The 24,039-nt window shown below is 33.4% G+C and overlaps 1 protein-coding gene and 1 non-coding gene across 3 annotated transcripts in view; both read left to right on the top strand.

Moving 5' to 3' along the window:
• The window catches only part of uif (sushi, von Willebrand factor type A, EGF and pentraxin domain-containing protein uif), a 175,026-nt gene that overhangs the window by 61,650 nt on the left and 89,337 nt on the right, over window positions 1-24,039 (top strand). For both annotated transcript variants that reach the window (XM_072529111.1, XM_072529110.1), the window contains exons 2-3: window positions 6,291-6,362; window positions 8,840-8,873. In XM_072529111.1, the coding sequence (XP_072385212.1) occupies window positions 6,294-6,362; window positions 8,840-8,873 (103 nt within the window). In that variant the 5' untranslated portion in view covers window positions 6,291-6,293. The remainder of the gene's footprint in view (window positions 1-6,290; window positions 6,363-8,839; window positions 8,874-24,039) is intronic.
• LOC140440406 (U2 spliceosomal RNA) lies at window positions 21,173-21,358 on the top strand. Its single transcript, XR_011950822.1, has one exon. It is a non-coding gene; the product is annotated as a U2 spliceosomal RNA (small nuclear RNA).

The following is a 24,039-nucleotide window of genomic DNA, read 5'->3' as shown; positions in this document are numbered from 1 at the left end:
AACATAGGGTTCAATGGAATGATTCAAATATAGTCCTAAAAGAAACGGATGGTAAAAAGAGAAAAATCAAAGAAGCAGCTCTAATTATGCTAAATGAGACCAATTGTGTCGCGAATTCCTCGGCAGAATGTAGTAGGATCTGGTTACCCATATTGAAAGAGGAAGTTATTAAAAGGAAAATACCAGTATTGGTAAGTCAGTAACATATAGAGAATACATCATTTATGTTTTATAAATAACAAACATATAAAAAATCGGAATTTGGTGTTTATTGAAGGTAAACTAAATACACGATCAAATACTTACCATGTCGGGATAGTATTATGAGGTTTTTTTCCTGGTTTTTCCCTCATAATTTAATATGGAATCACTAACAGGAGAATTTTACTGTCATCATGACATGTATTTGTCTTTTTAAAGACGAATTACATTTTATGATCTTTTCTGACGGATATTCTCAAGTTAAAGTTGATTTCATGTAATCGAATGAACTATCTTATAAGTAAAGTCGTCCCAGGAACGCAACTCAACAATATTGGCAATATCATTTTAAAGTCGTCTACTTTAAAATGTATAATGTATGTCTGAATTGTCAATATAGATGAGTCAGATAAAATTAAATTATTAGAAGAATTTTTTCACTAAGTAACAAAAAACAAAATTTGTTTAATTTACTAATGTTTGTATTTTGAGAACGATTTCCGAAGTGGAAATTGAAACGTCAATAAACGTTGTTGATTGTTTTATTGATCTCGTTCTTTGGTTCAATAAGAAAGATCGTGAAGATGAACGTTTTCTATAAATTTTCGTTTGTCCAAACATTTAGTTGTTAGGGCTAATACATACAAATATTCAAATGATTTTTATAAAATACCTAAGTGAAAAAAAAAAAACATTGACTAACGTTAAAATAATTTTATTTATGTTGTAGCTCAAGCAAATATTTAAAAATATTTACTAGGGTCTTGATTACATATACATATTACCGATAAAGAGATACTCTTTGAAGGTTTGTCAAAACAGCCCTATCTGGTGGTCTTTACACTATGGAGACTGATTAACTAACAGTGAAACTAATATCAGACCACAGCACAAATTCTTGCGTCATAGTTTTCGATCGATAATTACTTTGCAATTAATTGCTTCTGGTAGAGTTATTATTCTATTTGCTGCTTTAATAAAAAATAGATAGACTTTTATACATTCCCATAAAGACTGCAAAAAATTTACGGTTTTTCCACATCTTAGAATTTGCAAGACAATATACACTGCGCGTCATTAAAATGAAGCCTAAAATTTTTGGCATTTTTTTCACGAACCCTACAAAAACTTAATTGTCATTAGATGTTTGTGTAATATTTAAGAATATATTCTAAAGCAGTATGCAACCATTTCTTAACAAATGTCAAAAAAAAATACTTCTCTCAAAATGAAGATTTGAACGGAAAATTTTAAAATTAACATTGTAACTTTTTCTGTTTTCTTTATAAAAATTACAATAAAGTCATGATTTTTGATATTCCGTATCACCATCTCTATTTTAAATTACACTTCTCATTCGACTTGGAATTAAATTGATCCAATTCTGGATGTTGTCTTAAGGAAAAGCTTCCCATTCTTCCATGAGCGCCAACCGAAGCTGCTCACGATTTATTGGAGCGGGTATTCTGTTTCCTTTCGTTTGAGTTGATCTCAAACATGCTCAATTGGATTCAAATCTGGGATTTGAGCCGGCAAATTCATTTTTGGCACAACAGCGGTCTTCAGGTAATGCGTTACCATCCTGGCTACGTGTGGCCGCTCGTTGTCTTGCCTGAAAATAAAGTTTTCGTCCTCAAAACCAGCAGAAGATATTACGTGCTCGTCTAGAATTTCGGTAATGTATCGGTGAGCATTCAACGCTCTTATATCATTAAACACGAGATCAGATAAATCATTACTGGGCCTCCTCCAAAAGCAACATGTGCTCGTCGAACACAAGCAGCATATCATTCATCACGTCTTCTGTACGTTTTGATGCGACCGTTTGAGCCATAAAGAACCATCCTGGACTCATCACTAAGCAAAACATTTTTCCAATCTTCTATCGTCCAATGTTGGTGGTCTCTACCAAACCCAAGTCGGTTTTTTCGATGTGTTGCTGTTAACAAAGGTCCTGTTACTGAGCAGCGAGCCCTCAAACCAAATTTCCTTAACCTTCTTCTCACTGTAGAAGTGCTTACTGTCCACCCGTGAGCATATTGAAAACGATTTTGGATTGCTCTAAAGAGCAAGAACCGATTTTGCAAAGAAGTGCGTTGTAAAGAACGGTCTTCTCTGGCCGTCGTGATTCTTCTCGCGCCTGATCATGGTCGCGCACGTGAGATTCAGTCTCTACAAATGTTTGGTATGTTTTTTGGACCATACAACGACTGACTCCAAGCTGTCTGGCCACTTCTCTTTGACTCATTTCATTATCAATCAAAGTAACAATTCTACAATCAACAGATCTAGCAAATCTTTCAGCCTTAGTCTTAAATTTAAAAATTGCACAAGTTCACTCTTTCAGCAACTATATTTTTGAAAATCAGAACAGCCATATTCAAAGAAAAACAATGTACAAAAAACACGTGCATTCTCCGAAGTTGTAAAACATATCAATTCTACAAACTTATTACCCTTAATTGACCTGTCCGCACCCAGTGGCGGTGCCTAAAAGTGTTACGGCATAATGGGAGTTTAGTGACAACAGAATAAATTGAATAAACTTAAAAATTATTGAAAAAGTCTTATAAAATTCTAGATGGCCTCTTTTTAATGACGGGCAGTGTACTATTCCTTAAACCATATTAGTTTGCTTTATTTGTTAGATGAAACTCAAATGCAGTCTTAGTAATTATGCGTTTATTATTATTGTAGTATATTCTTTGGTAAGAATACATTCCCTTGGTCTTTACTATAATTTACAAGAGAACGCTGTCATGAAACATGATAATAACTGCTTTAAATGCAAATCGTCAATGGCAAGGATAACCTAATGTAATATATTTAAACATAATTCATCCATGTCCTTTAGATCTAATAAATGGCACAATGTTTTAATACAATCCACGCCTCTTAGCGTTTTTAAGGACAAAACCTACATCTTAAGAAATAACATATATCTAAGGTAAGATACTACACACAGTCACTCCTTCATCTTCCCAAAACTTACTTCTCCAAAGAAAATTTCGCAACATTTGCAATTATCCTAAAAGAACAATTTACACTAGCTAAGCTGATCTTCCGTTAGATGAAGAAACCGAGGAGGTTGCGCGGAATCGAGCAATAAAGAAATTACCATTACAATCGAGTCATCCCACATTCATCTCGAGTGTCGAAGTCTGCAAATTTGGCAACGGTGCGCATAGTTAGATAAATTCTTACACAACTGTTGTTGACCCACTTATCTCCTTGGCTCGATCGAGTAGCGTTATTTGCAAGAACGATTGGCAAGCCTACCGACAACATACCAAGGAAAATGAATTTATAATACGAGAGTTTTACTGTTAACGAAACTTATAAGAAATAAATACCAGTCGAGAAGATTTAATATCAACGGTGGCAGGAATGTGGAAGATTTCTGGTTTTGCAAGAATTGGACGGGAGATGATTAGTCTTAATTGGAGCTTCTTAAAAATGTTACCAATCAACAGTGCAAGTATCAATCTTTCCGATCACTAATAGGATTAACAGGTCTATTGAACATTTGATTATCTGACGTCCACTATTAGCAATTATATCGGTTTGTCAGAGGACTTTAGTCCTATGTCTTTATCGTCTCTTTCTTTGCCATTAGTCTAACTGGACATTGAATATTGTGCAGTATTATGTAAGCACTTTATCGCAGTCCATATGTTCCAGCAGTTTTATTTTTCCTAGAATGTTTATCACCTGTAAACTGAATTATCTGCAGTCCAATATAATAAATATGTGTGCTGTTACGATTACTAGATCCATAGATGCAAATATAGTACAGCTAACAAACCCAACTTCTTTAGGATGAGATTTTTTTGCAATAACAATCTTAATGTAGAACTAAAAATAAAGAATGATTAAGTGTTTGGTCTCTGCTATTGTATGAGGACAGGCTCTAAAAGTGTCAACAATGAATCATCAAAACCATAAGGTTTATTTTAGTTATCGATTGGCATTACAATAAGAACACATAATTAAAAATTAATATAAAACGTTACATGGTGTACTACAAACAAACATCCAATGCATTAATAATATAAAATAAAACATTTTCGGTCGCATTCAGGAAGTCATTGAAAACTCCAGAGAATCGCCTTCGGTGGCATTATTCAACAATATGACATATAGGACATATTGTTGAATAGGACAGTTTGTCGTTGCGCACCACAGCCACACTCAAGAATAAGGACTTTTCCCCATCTATATAAGCTGTCAGCACATCTACCGATACTTGTTCTTATTCTGTTTAGCGTTGTCCAGGTATTACGGGTTAGTTCAAATCCTAGCAGTTTCTGATCGATACAGGCCATTTGGTGTGCTTCCTGTGGTGAGTCGCTCTCCCATTGTCTTCTCCAAGCGTTGGTGAGGTTAAAATCTTTCTGATGTAAGGAGTTGACTTTTAGCAATGGAGGATATTTGGAGCACAGTCTGTTTATTTCGATATTAAGCTTATCATGATGGATGGATAATTGATCGTTAGCCTCGATTTTTCGATATCCTCTGAGAAGAGAACGACTTCTTAGCAGTTTCGGCGGTGGAATGTGACTCATAATGGGAAGCCAATAGTTCGGTGTGTACCTGAAATCATTCGCATTGTCGGGTTTAATTGTGTGTCAATAATCTTTGTGTGTTTGTTATTGAGCCATACCGGGGAAGCATATTCAGGCGCCAAGTTATACAAGTCCGAGAGCGGATGATCTTAGTACGGAGGCTGAGGACTCCCATGTGGTGCCACATAGCTTTCAGACTATATTATTTCGCGTTTTCAGTTTTGCTGTCGTTCTTTGTAGGTATTCTTTAATACTTAATGTTCTGTCCAAAGTCACTCCAAGATATTTTGGTGTTGAGTTATGAGTAAGCAGTCTATTTTCAAAGTGAACGGAGAGCTTTTTGTTGGCTTGGGCATTATTCAGATGAAAACAGCACACTTCGGTTTCCGTTGCATTGGGTCGTAGCCTCCATTTGCTAAAGTATTCTCTCATAACGGCAAGGTCATCCGTTAGTGTTGTTTCTGTAATATTTATGTTATTATGTCTTGCTGCAATGGTCCAGTCGTCACAGTAGCTAAATTTCTGTGAAGTTGTCTAAGGTAGGTCCCTTTTGACACGGGATGGCACGGATTAGTTTGCAGATTAATCCTTGTCTCCAGACATTATCGTATGCAGCTAATAGGTCAATAAAAGCAGCGGATGTTTTTTGCTTTCTTTAAAAACCTGCTTCAATATGTGTTGTTAGGGCTAGAATCTGATCTGTGTATCTTCGGTTAGGTCTGAACCCTGATTGCTCAATAGGTATCAATTCAAATATGTTTCTACTAATTCTGTTGTAGATTAAGCTTTCCAACAGTTTATAGACACAGCTTAGCAGTGCAATCGGTCGGTAGTTTTGGGGCTGATCATTTGCCTTTCCTGGTTTTAATATGGCTATAATAGAGGCCTTTTTTAGTGAATGAGGGATTTTTCCCGATTTTAACATATCTGTATAGAAATCAGCCAGCCGTTTCCTAGCATATTTGCCACAGTGGAGTAAAAATGCTGAATGGATTTTATCGGAGCCAGGTGCCTTTCCAGACTTAATTTAATGATTGTGATAATGATAATGATTTTCCTGCATAATTTTCTACAATTTTGAATTAAATCGCTGTTCAATCTATATAAGTTTTAATTTTCTATTGTTTTTTTATTAAAATATTACAATCATAGATTTAAATGTTTATTAATCATGCTATTATGGTCATGCTGGGAACTTTATGCACTCGGGAATACATTATTATGTATATTTTATTTGTGGTACTCGATTTAAAAGTCTCTTAATTTTTTGTCAAGTTCGCTAGAATCGGCTGTTCACTGAAAGATTATTGACAGTTTGTTTCTCTGAAAGGAGAGGGGATATTTGTATTAAAGCCAGGAGAAATTTTCTTTGTTTTATTTATGTTGTTATATAACTCTTAAGCAATTTTTTAATGGTAACCGTTTGTAAATGAGATAAAACAAGATTAGTCATGCTTTAATTTGCAAAACAATTGCTTAATTAGGAAATTACTACGTTTTGTTAACGACTCTTTTTTGTTACAGGGGATGCTGATACGTATACAGGCGGCCTTCCTGGTCGCCATAGTATTTTTATATAGGGATACATTAGCACAGGTATGTACATTATAGAAATTATTAAATAGTCTTTTGGGCCTTAGTATACTGTAAAATACGTTGAATTTGGAATACAAAATTTGGCTCGGTAAATGACTTTTGAATGATTTATAGATTACAAAAAAGCGTTCGACCGAGTTAGACATGAAAAATTAATAGATATTGGAAATAAATGTAGACGAAGCTTATGGACATTATCAGAAGCTGTCTTTAGAGGTTAAACGCGAAGTGAGACAAGGGTTTGTTTTGTCACCATTATTATTTATTGTATACTTTGAGGAAATCTTCGCGGATGCAATACATGAGAAGAATACCGGTATTTTAGTAAACGGAGAACGACTAAATAACAGAATTATGGACTTAATATTAATATAAACAAAACTAAATATATGAGGATCACACACCAATCGGAAGACTAGATATAATCCGGGAACAAATAGACACCATCAAATTCTATATTTATTTGGGAAGCAATGTCAATAATAAATCGGAACACTCCACGAAAATGAAGAGTAAAATTAAAAAAGCCAGAAATGCGGTTATACGGATACAGAAATTATTCAAAAATAGATATTCTTAATCTCAACAGCAAAATACGGTTACTTCCATTGTATGTATGTGTCTATATGGAGCAGAAGCATGAACACTGACAGAGACATCAGTGAAGAAGCGTCAGGCCTTTAAAATGTGACTGTGTAGACGTATTTTCAGAATATCTTGAGTGGACCCATGAACATCTTTTAAAAAAAGAACCTGAGAGTGCTTTACTTGTGAATCGCCAAACACGATTAGACAGATTATTATAGAGTGACAAAAAAAAAGATAGAGAACTACCACTACCAGTGAAGACTACTAGTGGTGTATATCGGAGTGCAAGGTCCAATAGGTGATGAATAACAGAACAAAACCATGGAGTCTCTCAGGTAGTTAGCAAGTGAAATCCCAAGTAAAAAAAACGGATGCGTCCAGAAAATCTAAAAAAAAATATATTAAAATAGGTACGGGTAAAATCTACAATGTCATCCATGTAAGGAGAGACTGAATATCGATATAATAGGCATGAAATAACTGAAGTCATCATTTTCTTAATTCAGCATGGTGTATGATGTGGGACGAATCAAAAGATTAGAGAGGTGATAATAATTTGGCATCAGCTTTGGTAAAATGGGCAGATCTAAACTTACCGGAATCTAATATAGAGCACATAACGCTTTGGTCTGATAATTGCTTTGGCCAAAATAAGAACAGCAGCATCGTAATGGGCTTTTATTTCATTGTAAATAAAACCATTGATCAAAAATATCTTTTAAAAGGACATAGTCACATGGAAGCTGACACCGTTCATGCACAAATAGAAAAACAGCGAAAAAAAAACCCTACAATGACAGTTGTAACTCCGTGGGATTGGCAGCAATTTATCCCTCACTGTTCCTCAAACTTAAAAGTAATAAACTTAGAATTCTTCTTCTTGCAGTACCGTCTCCTATCGGAGGTTGGCTACCATCACAGCAATCTTTACTTTGTTGGCTGCAGCTCTGAACAACTGTATTAAACTGCACCCATACCACTCCCTTAAATTTCTAAACTTAGAATTGGCCGACTTTAAATCTTTTGATCCAATGTATACCGTTGCAAGGGGATTTTCAAATGTTGCATCTTTCCTTGCTCGAAAAATGAATCGTAATAAACAGTTGTTCCTATTGTCTAAAGTAGTTCACTTGCAGTATAGAAAAGACCAGTTGGGAATACTGTACTACAAAACATCATTTCAAGCAACGAATTTTGAAGAAGTTTGAAAAGAAACACAAGAACCGAACTTACCTTACCGATGGATCTGGACCAAATAAATCAAAGACTAGTGCCTATTTCAACAGCAAAATATAATGACCTTATGGATTTTTTGTCTTTTTTACCATCGGAGTTCCCGAATACTATCGAAGCTTACCACATGTTCTAAATCGGAACGATTATCCAGAAGGAGATGCTGATCCATAAAATTTATTTAAGCTAATACGTACTTTAAAATTTTTAGTTCATGTTTATTTTACTTGTTGTTGTAACTTTGTTTAATCTTAATAAATTGAAATAAGTATATCTATCTTTGTTTTACTTATTGTTAATAAGGACAGGTGAATTAAGATCAAAATATTTTCGGGAAAAAAATACAACTTAGAAGCATACGGTCCATTTTTTTGTAAAATTAAAATATTGCAAAAATTCAAAATTGGTGGATTATAATACTCTACCTATACTATTAATTGCTTAAAAAAACGGTTATTCATTATTTATTTATATCTGTAATAATTATAAATATTCACCGAAAACCGGTTATTCGTTTTCCTGTAAAATCAATAAATTGGACTTGAGAGTATGCTTCTGAAATACAGTTACGGAAAAATTGAATTTATGTAATACGGGTTAACCAAAATATTTAAAATATATTTAAACAATATTATCTGATTCTCTATTTTTTGCAGAATTCGACAAATAGTTTATTTAGCTGTCCAGCAGGTAAGAAAGTTTTTAATATTATATTTATTTATGTGAAAACTATGTATTCATTATCATCTAATATATGTTTGCAAAATTCTATCCAGTGGTTAGTACAAAGTGTATATTCTTAGAAATTAAATATAGACTACTTGCTTTTATCTGATAATTTCTATTACACTGATTGCAAATTTGTGGTTTTTAGAAAGTTCACTGATAAAGTCATTCTAAAGACACCAGTTATTCTTAATAAATTTAGCCCTCTGACTGCTTAGAAATTTTTTCTTTATAATTTTAAGAGTTATGATCACTATCATCACTCAATAGCGCGATCTTCTTCTTTTTGTCGTGCCATCTCCTTTCAAAGGTTGGCGATTCAAATGGCAATTGTAGCTTTGGAAACTGCTGCATGAAAGATTTCTGTGGACAAGCGGTTAAACCATCTCCTAAGATCTTTCAGCCACGAGTTCTGGCGTCTTTCAACTGATCTTCTGCCCTGCACTTTACCTTCCAATATGATTTGCGCGATGGTTCTTGCAAATCCTTGGCTGTCACTTTATTTGGTTCGGTATTACCATTTTCTTACGTCGTTTTCTAGATCATCTAACCACGTAATTTTTTGTCTACCTTGTAGACGCCTTTCTTCTGGTTTTTGCTGATGTCTTTTTTGATCATGAGCTTCAGATGTCTTAATGATTTTATCCAGCTCTTTTCATTTCTGCTACAAGACTTAGCTCTCTATAAAAAAACTGACTAATCTAGGCATTAGCGCCAATTACCGGTAATACACATATAGTTTACCTTTAGCAACAACTTCAGCTTTACTTCATCTCGTTTCGTGAAGACATATGAAAATATTATCATCCAGTAGTTTCTGCCTTTTCTACAGTGAGTTCAAATATTTTGGATGACGGGTAGTGATTCTACGTCATGCCGAAATTTATATATATTACCATGTAATTTTTTACCTTATCGATAAAGTGACCACTTGCTTGGGTTCTTTAGCCAGAATGGTGAAATTATCTTTCAAACCTGCTTTCTCCTACTCAGCACATCAATATCATCAGCATATTGAAAGACCTTAGTCGTATTATTAGAAAAAACACCATCTGAGCTGCTAACTACTTTCCTAATCTTTCTTTTAAGAGTTAAGTAAAAAGTAGAACAGGAAATTTCCTTGTTTAACTCCTCGTCTAATCTCAAACCATCCCAAACTCTCCATCTTAATTAAGTTTACTAAACTGAGTGTGTTTACTTTACTCCTGAATCTTTCAATGACATTTTATCATGGTTACTTGTTTACGGAATTTCTAGTTCTTCTATGGCTTCACTTCACAAAGATTCGGCGCTCCACTATGACATATGTATGTTTTTTATATAATATATAATATATATATATATATATATATATATATATATATATATATATATATATATATATATATATATATATATATATATGTATATGAGTAATTCCTACAATATAAATATAACTAATAAAAAAGAAGAGTGCAACAACAAACAACAGTTAACCTCACCACCTCCTCGAGGAAGTCCAAAGTAAATAAAAAACCGTTTCATAACAGTTTTTTAGAGGTATAATTAGTACCAAGTATTGAACAAGGCAGTTACCTTCATCTCTGAATATTTATAAAGTAACTATTTATTTATTTTTATACATACCGCGAATGCAACACACAGTATAAAAATGTCAAGGTCTTATTAATAAAGCTGTGTTGCGGATTACGCTTGTTTTCCTCCAATGACGCATCGAAAAGATTTTTATGCAAAACAATTATCCGCAGCCAATCCCTATTGTTACATAAAGAGTCTCCGCTAAAATATTCTTCAGCATATACCAACGAAAGTTTTCTAAACATGTTCTTAAAATGTTAAAGGTTAGTGTTTGATGGAGGTGACAAGGATTTAGTCGATATACGCGTGAATATCATTTGTCAATCTCTCGGTGCATATTTAATTTGTTTGATTTTAGTTTTATATCTACTCAAAAAGAATTAATATATAAAAATGACAGATTTTTGTCTCTAAAGTTGGAAAATGTTGCTAGGAAACTACACATGATAATATAAATATTATGTATTACCTATGTGACCGGTGTGCTTTAGCTCCCCTTTCCCTCGCCGGCAAGCTCTTAAAAATGACAATGTGAAGATGCTATTAGATAATATGTTATCGATAAGTAAAACTAACAATTCTCGTATATATGGACTATTCTCGTATATATACTTGTCAGCAATTATGAAATGCAAAATTATAAGAACCAAAATTCCAAATATCGTTATTTTTGCACACAATAATACATGTGTACAGATCCAGCAAACGAACTTTATAATAGTAGATATTTTTATATTTCATTACTTCTAACATAACAGCAATAGATTCCCAAAATATATCTTATACCAGGGTGTGTATTACCAAAAACACATGACTCATACTTATTCAACATACCAAACAGCATTCCTTCGTTCATTATTTATTGGTCAATAATCAAGAAGTGTGTCAATATGGTGGCTGGGTCTCAGTGGGAACCTTTTGACAAGTGTTTCGAAGATCACCTGCTATAAAGTAATATGCTTTTAAAGAAACATTGTTTAATATGGTAATAAATAAATGGTATAAATTTAAATAATTGTACTATTGTATTTGAGAAGAACTATAAACATATAATTTTTAAAACGCTGTATTAAAACTTGTACAGTTGTTCTATTTAAGAAAGGAAATTGGTAATAGGTGAATAAATTGATATTTTTGCATTATCAAACAATATCCTCAAAACATAATGAAAGTATCGTCATATGATTGATCTTCTTAGTGTACCTCATCTTTTAAGGATATTGGCGATCATCACGGTCCATTTTACTCTGTCTGCAACAGTTCTGAAAAGTTCTATTGTTGGTTTTCACTACTTTAAATTTTTCGACCAGGACGTGCTTTCGTCTTTCCAGTCCTCTTTTTCCTTTTATCTTTCCTTGTATAACCAATCTTCTTCTTCTTAGAGTGCCATCTTTCTACCGAGGTTGGCAATCATAATGGCTATTTTTATTTTTGAACTTGCTGGTTTAAACAACTCAATCGATCTGCATTGATACCAATGCAGATCTTCATAGAATGTAGATTTCTCAACCATGAATTCTGCTTTCGGCCAACAGATCTTCTTCCTCGAGTCTTTCCAAAATTTTATGTCCTTCTTTTCGTGGCCTAGATATTCCAGTTTTCTGGTTTGTGTAGTGGTAATTAGTTCTGTTTCTTTACCAACCCACTCCAGTACTTCTTTATTTGTAATTCTCTCAGTCCATGATATTTTTAATACTCTGCGGTATAACCAGAGTTCGAAAGCCTCGATTCTTTTTAAATTGCATTTTTTTAATGTCCAAGTCTCAGGTCCATTTAATCTTTTTTATTTATTTTAAAATACAATCTATTACATACACACAAGTAACACTAAGCATTTTTGTTGAACGAACATATTATGTAATATGTAAGCAAGAGTTTTAGTCCAATTACTATTAACTCCTGGTAAGTTTATTACTAATAACTAAAACAAAGTCTAGACACCAATTTTCTAAACGGTAAGTCAGTATTTATCACTTCTTTTAACAATCATTTACTTCAATGTTTCGATCCCTGTAAATGTCTTAATTTGGAATGACCCACGGCGCATTAGTGATGGCAAGAAGAACCTTAGATTGAAATCGCTTTAGTACTGCTACGTTGCTATCTGCTGCAGTTCCCCATAGTTTAATCCCGTATATCCAGATTTGCCGGATGACTGCTTTATCTCTCTCTCTCTTATCGTTTCCCCATTACTGAGGATCGTGATTTCTTCCAATAATCCTAACAATTTTTCTCCATTGATCTCTATCTTCAGTTGCCCTGAGAGCTTCGCAGAATGAGTTTTCAGCTGAATTCTTAATTTGGTCGGACCATCTAGTTGGTGATCGTCCTTTTGATCTTCTTCTCAGAAAATTTCCAGAAACAAATAATCTCTCCAAACTATAGTCACCTCTGCAAACCACGTGACGGAAAAATTGCAGAATAAATTGCAGACATACTGTGGACAGCCTTTTTTGAATCTCAAGTTGATTTAGAATGGAAACGTTTGCCCTATAAGCTGTCCAAGGTATGCGCAGCATTCTTCTCCAGCGCCACATCTCAAAGGCATCAATTTTTTGGCGCTCGTGTCCGCGAAGAGTCCAAGTCTTTGCCCCGTATAGAAATAGTGAGAATACAAGAGCATTCACCAGTCTCTTTTGATATTTTGAGACATAGATCTATCTTTCCAAACTTTAGTTAGGCGACTTATCGCATTTTTATGCCATACCAATACGTCTCCGAACTTGTGCTTCACAGTTACCATCGTTAGTTATATAGATACTAGACCCGAGATAGACAAAACTGTTCACTATCTAGTATTCCTATAACATGTTAGTAGGTTGAATAGTGTGGAATCTATCGACCACCATTATTTTTGTCTTAGCCTTTTTGATTTTCAGACCAAGTTTATTGCTTTCGTACTCAACTCTCTGCAGGAGAATAAACATTTCTAGCTCATTTGCTTATAAGTGTACTGTCATCAGCAAATTTTAAATTGGAGATTTTCCTACCAGCCACTTTTGCTCCATCTAAAGCCATCCTCATGACATGTTCACCATAAATGTTAAATAAGTCAGGTGACAAAATGCATCCTTGTCTAACACCTCTCTCGGTGTTGAATTGAGTCTTGAATTCTCTAGACCTTTTAATAAGTTGTCTAAGGTTCAGGATTTGTTCGCATGTACCTTTAATCTTTACAAACCCCGCTTGTTCCTGAGGTATTTGGTAATGTAGATACGTTTTTAATCTGTTTTTGATGATATGCAACAAGATTTTACCACCATGTGTTATTGGTGACAGTGTGTGTTATTATTAGGTAGTAGTTCCTATTTTGTGTAGCGGCATATACATTGAGGTACACAAATCAGATGACGATTTTCCTGAATTCCAAACAGCGACACAGATAGAATGGATGATATGTAATCCTTTGTTACCTAGTAACTGTAGTATTTCCCCTGATATTGAATCAATGCCTAAGGATTTATTTCTCTTTAGCGATTTAATTGCATCTTTGACTTCAACGAGTAAGACAGTAGGTTCTCTAGGGTAGTCAGAGGGCCATTGATTTTCTGCTGGTACTTCCTTATTTTTATATAGCTCGCCACAGTAGTTTCGCCATGTTTCCAATATTTCGTCAGTATCGGTCTTTAGATTACCTTCCTTATCTATTACAGACTACCTCTGAGATTTCAATTATATGGCAAGGAGTTTGATCTTCTCATTTATTTCGACAGCCATGTTCCTCTTTCTCTTTTCGATAACGCTCTGTATTCATCGTTTGTTCCGTATCTAGTTTTATGTTCTTTTCTGCGTTGAATCGCAGTCTACGTATTATCGAATATCCACGGCTTACAGCGCGTGGAAACCGCTGCCTCACAGTCTTTTGCATCCTCGATTATCTTATCTTTGAGATAGATCCAAGTGCTCCCAAAGTCACTACTTACTTGGTCTAAAGAAAGAGCTTCTTCTAGATTTTGTTGGAAGTCATTGATTTTTGAAGGATTTAGAGACATGCCTTTTCTTAGGGGTCTTCTTTTGGGGACTTTAAAACCAAGTCGAACGTTCAATTCCAGGAGTTGATGATTGCTTCCACAGTCTGCGCCAGGATATGTTTTAAAGTTGATTGCCGACGATCTTAATCTTAATATAATGTAGTCTCCTTGATTTCTTGTTCGTCCATCTGGGCCGCACCATGTGTATAATCTCCGTGGATAATGCCGATAGAACGTGTTTGTAATTGTAAGATTTTCTTCTTCATATAACTCCACTAGATAGTCGAGATTACCATTTCTCTGTCCCAGTCCATTTTTGCCCAGCATTCCTTTAATATTTGCATTAGATGACGCTACTTTGGTGTTAAATTCTCCTAAAATTGAACTGAATAACTGCTTATACACTAAGGTGGATTTACGGCCGAGTAACCAGTAGTGTTTTTTTGAACTTTATTTCTAATTGCTTCCTCTTCATTCAGATGTGTGTCCTCTATGTTAGCCTCTTATCAAGGTGTTATCCAAGATATTTTACAGTATTATTTTTGGGAATTTTTTTGTTACACATTAGAATATTTGGTGTGTCTTTGTGACATTTAGTAAATACGGTGTTAATTGATTTTGCTTCGTTGATCTCTATTTTCCATTTCTTTGTATAAGGTTTACCCTGTTTTTCTCGTTCTATTCGTTTCTCTAAGACAGCTTTCTGCAACACAGGTTTAACTCTAGTTGGTGTTTTTATAGTTTCTGGTGTGACTTTTACATTTTGATTTGCTTTAGCTCATACTTTCGATAACGGTTTGAGGATGGAGTTTCTGAACAAACCTTCTCAAGCAAAATAGCCAACGCTTGAAATGGATCGAGAACAAGAGCTACTCCGATTAAACCTGGTGGAATACCAAGAAGTGCTCCGTCTTCACCTCGTAGAACTGATTCAAGATTTGTAGAACCTTCAGAACAACAAGTTTCGCATAGAAGTGATCAAACAAAGATACCACAAAGGCCTGTACCTTCATATCAAGAAAGAGCTCCTAAGCTTTTAAGATCCAAACAAATGATAAGAAAAAGCCCTTTCGTTTGTTCAGAAAGTTAATCCTCAAACCGTTATCGAAAGTATCAGCTAAAGCAAAACAAAATGTAAAAACTCCACCAGAAACTATAGAAACACCAGCTGGAGTTGAACCTGTGTTACAGAAAGCTGTCTTAGAGAAACGAATAGAACGAGAAAAACAGGGGAAAACTTATACAAAGAATGTAACAATTAGTCACCTAATCGAACGAAATAAAATGGAGGTTGTCGAAATGGGAGTGCAAGAGATGTTTGCTAAAATGGATGCAAAGGAAATTATTGGAGTTACCAGTACTATTTCAGTAACTCCTTCATACACCATTGTGTTGCCAAATATTATATAAGCGCCTTAACTGAGGAAAAAAGTGACTTGGGTCTAACTCCTGAAGAAGTCTTCTGGTTAGTAGAGGAAGAAACGGAGGACGTGGAAAATACCTTAAAGATGGTACCTTCAGATAAAAACAGATTGCAGCAACTAAGAATTAACACAAATGCGATGGTCAGATAACTTGAAGAAACACGCAGGCCCGAAGTGGTTACAAACTGTCTACAATAGAGAGACGTGGAAGAAGGAAGAGGAGACCTATGTCCAAAATTGGATAGCAAGTCCGAGGTAACTTCTGATGAAGCTCAATATGAAACTTCTCCAGAAGCTATGACTAATGTTATGCATACTGTAGAAAACGCAGAAGCTACTCCAGACCAAGTGTTCAATTCGTTATTCCAGCAACCACCGAACGGAAACTTCCATTTCTTAGCCCATATTTCAAATAAAACTCCATATAAAAATATTAAAAATATATAACATCGAATGGTACGTAGTCTGCTTTCCAAATTAAGATTACTGCACGTGAGGAGTGGCTTCATTCGTACAAATGCTGATCTGGCAATCTCTATTCGCCTGTTTATTTCTGCAGTGTGATCATTGGTTTCATTGATCAAAGTTTCCAAGTACTGATATTCTTCTACTCGTTCTATCACGTTACCATGAATTGTCAATATGTGGTGTATATTTTGTGGCCTTTTTGTAATTAGCATATATTTCAATTTCGACAAAATTTCATTAAAAATTTGCACACTTCACCTTTAAGACGTTTTTTGATTTTTGCTCATAAGACACTCCGATCAAAAGATAGTGAAGTTTTACCGTCGAATTGATACAAATTTTATTTAAAATTGATTTCGGGGGCGTAACTGACATTCGAGGGTTGTTTCAAGCATTGTTTCTGAGAGAACGGTTTATTTTACAAAAAAAAAGTGCTAATAAACAATTTTGTTCAAAATTATCTCAGCTACATGTTTTATTTAAAATATTTTTTCTAAGACGTATAGATTCTTGATAAATTGATTTTTTCCGCCGGGGTAGGAGTAGTAAACCTTTTTTGTATATGTTTTGAGGTTCCAAAATTAACATTCTGAGCAAAGTTTAGCTTGTTTATATAATTTTTAGAAGTTGAGTGGTATTTTCGTCTCCAAAGACTGGCATATAAATAAATTATTTTAATTATAACAAAACCAAACCACTTTTAGGATTTAGTGATGCATTTTTAGGTGCCCTATTCAAATTACAATGGATTAAAAAAAGAATGAAACAGATCGCAGTGTGAAAGCCTGCATAAATTCCTATTATCAAGAAGAATTAAAAGAATACTAGTACTTTTAAAATTAATTAAATCTAAAAGTTACTCAATTCATCGATCAATTTAACCGGAAATACTAATAATCATTCTTCCGAATACACATTTAGATTAAACGACCCCCATAGTTTTCTATTTTTTAATTTATACGGACGTCGGTGCGAGATTATAGAAATTATGTAATTATGAATGTAGATCAACGTCTTCTTATAACACACTTCGGAGAGAAAATACAAAGTAATTCAGCGTTGCTAATTGATAATGCATTACATTTTCCAAGTATAATTTCTACGTTGGTCTAATATGATACTTTAAGTTAAGATACGATCAATGCTGAATTACAATATTTTTAATAATGGTTGGCTATTTTTGAAAATTAATGTTAATACCTCTGCATTGAGGCTATAAAATATTGTGCAATTACCAGATAAAGAATCGATTATAATTTCTAATTTTCCTACTCCTTAATGTTATTAATATTGAGGCATCCATTATTGAGTTTCGGTCTAACTTCTAACAATTTTTATATTCTGTTTTATATTAATGATTTAGTTTCTTCCCTAAATCTGCCTTTGGTCATCCCTAAGTAATAATTAATTCCGTTTACATTTGAATCAGAATATAATCGATGAAGACCAAAAACTGTGATGAAGGCTGATGAGAAGAATATTCAAAACGGGAAATTCGGTGGAAGTGGTTTGGGAGTTGTCAATGTCAAGATTATAACCTAATTATCATCACAGAATACACCACCCAACAAGAAGCGAAAGCTTTGTCGGTACCGTTGTTGCCTTAACCGGGCAGTTCTACTACTTATAGTTTATTTTTATGAACGAGAGAGTAATTAGCATAATTTTAACTGGTAGCTCCGACCACTCCATGGGCGTGCTCAAGATTAATTGAAAAATTACTTTGAATAATTTGTAAAAAATAAATGAATTATGTCAGTGTTATAAAGTGTTATGTGTATGTAAACAAAAGTGACCTCTTTTATCACACACTATATTAGAACTGACTGGCCTACATTAAAAAGGGTTTTAAAAAATTCACATTTTTTTTAATTTTTAAAAATTACAAAAGAGAAAAAGAGTTTTTAAAACCGTCTAAGGTATGTTAAATAGATGAATAAAAATATTAATATAAAACTTACAGCTACTTGTTACAAATCCAAATCAGATTCAGAAGATGAACTTTCAGAACCAAGATTTATAATAACTGGCTCGATCATTTTATCAGTAATATTCTCCAGCTTCCACATTTTTTCCTCTTCTTTAATAGTGTGATTTACTGCCTTTTCCCAGTTTTCAGGTTTTACATTATTTACGGCCTCCAAAAACAACTGTTTAACATCATGAATTTTAAAAGTGGTATTTTTTCTTGAAACTTCACTCTTTATCTGTGCCCATACCAGTTCAATCGGGTTTAATTCACAATGATATGGTGGGGATCTAAGTACTGTCATTCCACGATTTTTGGCAATTTCATCAATTTCGTATTTTTTAAATTTTTCTTTATGAAGGGCACACAACGAATAAAGTTCCTTTCTTATAGATCCGGGATGGTACGTAATATTTTTTGAACTCAGCCAATTCTGCAAGTCTTTTTTTAACCACTTGGTTGTGGGCAGTCCTTCTATAAGTCTGGAGTGATAACTTGCATTATCCATTACTATTACACAGTTCTTAGGAAGAAGATCTATCATTTGTTCGAACCATTCTTGAAAGACATCAGCGTTCATGTCTTCATGGTAGTCACCGGTACGAGTTGATTTAAAAGTTAATAAACCACCTTCAACAAAACCGTCTGAACTGCCAATGTGTACTATTATCAGCCTGCGTCCCTTTCCTGATGGTGGGTTTAAACCAGTAGATAAGTTATTTACAAAAAGCGTGCCTTTGACTTGTAACAGTTTCATCCTGCCAAAATTTATTTGGTGTATGACCCTCGTTGATCCATGTTTCATCAAGATAAAATATTTTTCTTTTTTGGTTTCTCATTTCCTTTATGGTTCTTAGAAAATGTCTTCTCCATATGACAATATCGCTTCTTTCTAATAAAATAGACTTTCTGGGATTCTTTTTCCAGCGGAAGCCTATTTCTTTTAAAAGTTTCCATAACGTACTTCGACTCATTTCTGGGTAATCCTTATCATCTCGAACTGAGACAAGAACTTTATCCAATGTTGGAAATTCTTGTCTAAAGAAGAATTCATGCACTTTCCGTCGAAGTCCTTCTTTAAAATGATATTCTATTTGAAATTTTGGTTTCCCTGGAGCATTACGTGGCATTTGAAAACTACCACATTTCTCTTCTTTAATAACTCTGTAAATCGTAGATTTCCCAACACCAAGTGTACTGCTAACTAACTCAACGGTCTCATCAACACTTTCACATAAACGTTTGTCTGTAAATGATTTAAAACAATTAAATATTAATGTTTTTTCATTAACTGTTAAAGGACCAATTTTTCGGCGTTTACACGCCACTTCCAAATTTTCCATAACACTAGTATACACAATAAACTGCACCTTGCAACTGAAGTACCTACTTTTAGTGAACTGTTAAGAATTTTGAATACGCCACTTGGACCTTCCTACAAAATGGAAAAACCCACTATCACATTTTCTGTGGAATAAGTTTAGAAGGTAATTATCTAGTCAATTACTGTCGTAGATTCCTGGAATTAAAGAATTAAATGTTTGATTGTTGAAACCCTTACTTCGTGGAATGCACTCATTTCAGATAAAATAAAACGTTTTATTTTATCTAAAGAATTAAACTTTATTTTGCAAATAGGTAGGTACTTATTAAACTTTTATTGGTTATATATAACCAATAAAATAAACATCTTACATTTCTTGCAAATTCATTAGTACCTGTTAACCTCCATCACTCCGACACTGGCAACCTTATTTAGGGATTAGTATTAGCTCACAACTATTGTATTCTATTCTGCTCCAACCTTTATACCTGGTGGTCATAGTCAATTTAAAATTGTTTTCCTATATACTTCTGTAAACTTGTTGACAAATATCTGTTTTTCATTGGGTCACCCGTATCAACAGTTTAGGGATTTGCATACATAATTTATTGTTTTATTACTCTCTCATACATAAAAATACACTATAGTACACTAAGAAAAGTAATAAGGGAGTCATTCAAAACAGTAGTAAAATTATAGTTACACTGAGAAACAAAGTAATTATTAAAACTAGTGTTTCTTAAGTAGATCTGTTTTATAAGAATTGTATTTTTTTTTTGTTAAATTTAATATAACCCATATATCAATTCTATACTGGTAAGTAACGTCTTAAGTCAAAAATATCGATTTTGTTTTTTTTAACAACCAAATTAACGTGCTAAAAGTATTTTAGTTCGTTAAAAAACCAATAAAAAGCGATTGAATTTCAAAATAGAGATAAAAATTAGTCGATTTCTATTACTTTTTATGGATTTTTTTAAGGTACTAAAAAACTTGTCAAAATCGATATTTTTGACCCAAGACCTTGTTACTTATCAATACAGAATTATATTTTTGAAATTTCTATTAACTTTGTCTTAGGTTGCTGACTTTTTTTTTGTTTTCGTTTGAGAAATTTCTCTGAATGTGAATATCTATTGAACTCCAACTCCACGATATTTTCGCTGCACGTGGAAACTCTGCAGCTACGGCTAAAATGACTGTATACCCCTTAGATTTCTTTCTGTGCATCTGGGGTTTCTGAAACTTCTGGTTGTACTGTACTAAATTCAATTAACCTGGACATATCAAATTTATAGTAGGAAAGGGTAAAAAGTTGTAATCAAACACAATAATAATATTAGAAATTTATTGTAATTAATACTAATAATGTTTTTTTAGGAAGCTTACATTATAATATAGATTTGCAAGAAATAAGCACACTAAATACTAAATAAACATAAAAACTCACTGAAGTAGAGCTACCATAAAAGAAGTACCCCTTGTGATTGAAACTTTAAAAAATATATACAAACAAAGAAATACTTTTCATCGCTTCTCGGCCTCTGGCTAAGATCAAAGTGTAGTATTTGTTCTTATCTGATGATCTAGGAATTTACTCTCATGGACAAAACTCTTCTACCACCTCGAAGCTTATTCAAACTGCTGTTGACACACTTTTTTAAAAAAACTAGTGACATGGGGTTATCTTTATCCTATGTAAAATCTAAAATTATAAACTTTAGTAGACGTCCCCTTTCTCCATCTCCACTTATTTTGATTAACAATGTCTCTCTTCCTGTTGTTAAACAATGCAAAATTCTCGGATTAACGTTTGACTCACGACTAACTTGGAAGCAACATATATTTGCAATAAAAGGAGAAACGTACATAAGACTAAACATAATAAAAACTCTATCACATAATTATTGGGGATCTGACGAAAACTCACTTCTTAAAACATACAGATCACTAATACGCTCCAAGCTAGATTATGGTTGTCATATATATATATATATATATATATATATATATATATATATATATATATATATATATATATATATATATATGCCTGCCTCCAAAACATATATTAACCTTCTAAACTCAATTCACAACACAGCCCTTCATCTGTGTATTGGCGCTTTTCGATCTAGTCCTGTAGATAATCTTTATTGCGAAGCTAACGAACCTCCTCTTTGTATAAGACGAAAACAACTGCTACTCTCTTATGCAGCATCGGTATCAGCTAACCCTTCTAATCCAGTGCATCCCTTATTTGTAATGTCCACGTATAATTTACACAATACCAATTCCTTACCACCAATAAAACCTATTCCACTAATTTTAGCACAGACACTTAATGATATCTCTCTTACACATACCCTTCCTCTTTATCCCCCTCCATCTCCTCCTTGGATCATGTCCACGCCCAAATTTAACACCTCGCTCACCAACTTCGATAAAAATAAACATCCGAAAGAGATCATTATAAATGCATTTAAAGACATCATAAATACAAATAAATACGACCTAATATTATACACGGATGCCTCAAAAAATGACACAGGAGTAGGCTGCTCTGTTACAACCTCTCATTCACTAATTAAGTCATAACTTATACCAGCCGTCAGCAGGGTTCATCCTGGCGAATTATTTAGTATATTGCAAGCTTTTCTTATATCTTGTCCCAAAACATAACAGTTACCATAATTTGGCTGCCATCTCATATTGGTATAGAAGGCAATGAAACTGCAGATCACTATGCTAAACTTGCTACAGCATCACCTGAAATCACCTATAAAATTCAAATTTGTAAGGACCTAAAATCATATACTAAAAGAAGAATTTGAAAGAAAAAGAGAAAGGAAAAGAAATTGTTTTTTATAATTTTTAATTTGTTTTAAATTCTCCGGTAGACAATTATATAATTTGGACCCTATGTAACCAACATATCCTTGGAGTATGAATTTATTACATTTAGGTAAAATTGCATTATTCCTTGTATACCTAGCTTGATGCGCATGATTGCTAATGTTTAATATTATCCTTTTTCATGTATGCATAAGAGCTTTGTAACAGAATAATTTACGTATAGTTAAAAATTGATTCTCGTTGTACAACAATTTATTTAAATAAATTTTATCATCTTCCTTAGGGGGTTTGCATTGCAGCTGTATGTGAATATACTGGAGTATGGGGTCTGGTAGATACGTGCTGCATATTAACATCAACATCTGATATATAAAAATATATTTAATGGCCAAATACATACAAACATTCAAAGTAGATATGTTAATGCTTATTAGTGATTAGTTGAATGCATAATACAGTTGCAGGAGTAGATATTTTCTTACAAAAAGGTTAAGGCTGATAAAAAATCATTAAATTTCAGGTTGAGTTTACCGAAAGTACAAGCTGAATGTAGCCGCAAATGTCAAAAATATTTCGGTTTGGCAGTGTTGACATGTTTTTATAATGCATATGTGGTACCAAAGAATATAGACGCTTATATGCGTCTATAAGCGTCTATATTCTTTGGTGGTACGTTTCAAATATAAAGAGATAAAGCTTTTAAAAAGTACATTTTGATTATACTGTTTTATGAATTCTGCAATTTTTAATTTATATAAAGCAATAACGAGTAGATATTTGTCTCTTTCGAGATTAATTGCAAACATCTGTTATACCGAAATTTTGTGTTCCATGTTTGACATTTGCGGCTATAATCAGCTTGTACTTTCGGTAAACTCAACCAAATTTCACAATTCCATATCCTGTTAATATTACAAAAATCAATACCGAAATCTAAAAACTGTTTAGAAAATAATAATGTCTTTAAGATATTCTAAAGTATCCCTATACAGTTATTTACTTTCTTACAGAATTCGTCAAGATATGGTCATATATCGACATTTTCCATACAGCACTTGAGTTTACTCTAACCACAACATACACTTGTGGACTTGTGGCAAACCTTTTCCAAACTAATAGAATACTTCAGCGCATATTATTTTACACATTTCTCAGTATCAAAACAACTGCTTACATCGGTTTTGACCGTGAAGGACAACAAGCGCCTACTTTTAAAAAGGTTTATGATCTAATTCCTATGAGACACCTATGTCGAGGACTTTCATTGTACGTTACAGCCAGTCCCATAAACATTAGCATATTTGTAATTTATTTCTTTTCTTTATAGATCATTAACATCTTTTTTTCATGGTTGAATAATCGATAAGTTCATTATTATTTAAATATATCAGATAAAAAATGGAGTGATATAATTTTATTATTTTTTATTTACATAAGAGATTTTTAAGTCCTGTTTTTATTATAATTTCAGAGCATTATTGATGGGATTTTTAACTGGATTTTTGGTTCCTGCGACACTTTACAACCAAATGTGGTTTACGAT

This window comes from Diabrotica undecimpunctata, chromosome 4 (genome assembly GCF_040954645.1).
Source record: "Diabrotica undecimpunctata isolate CICGRU chromosome 4, icDiaUnde3, whole genome shotgun sequence".
NCBI classification, from domain to species: domain Eukaryota; kingdom Metazoa; phylum Arthropoda; class Insecta; order Coleoptera; family Chrysomelidae; genus Diabrotica; species Diabrotica undecimpunctata.
Note: the sequence above shows the minus strand (reverse complement) of the source record. Positions and strands in the feature narration are given on the sequence as shown.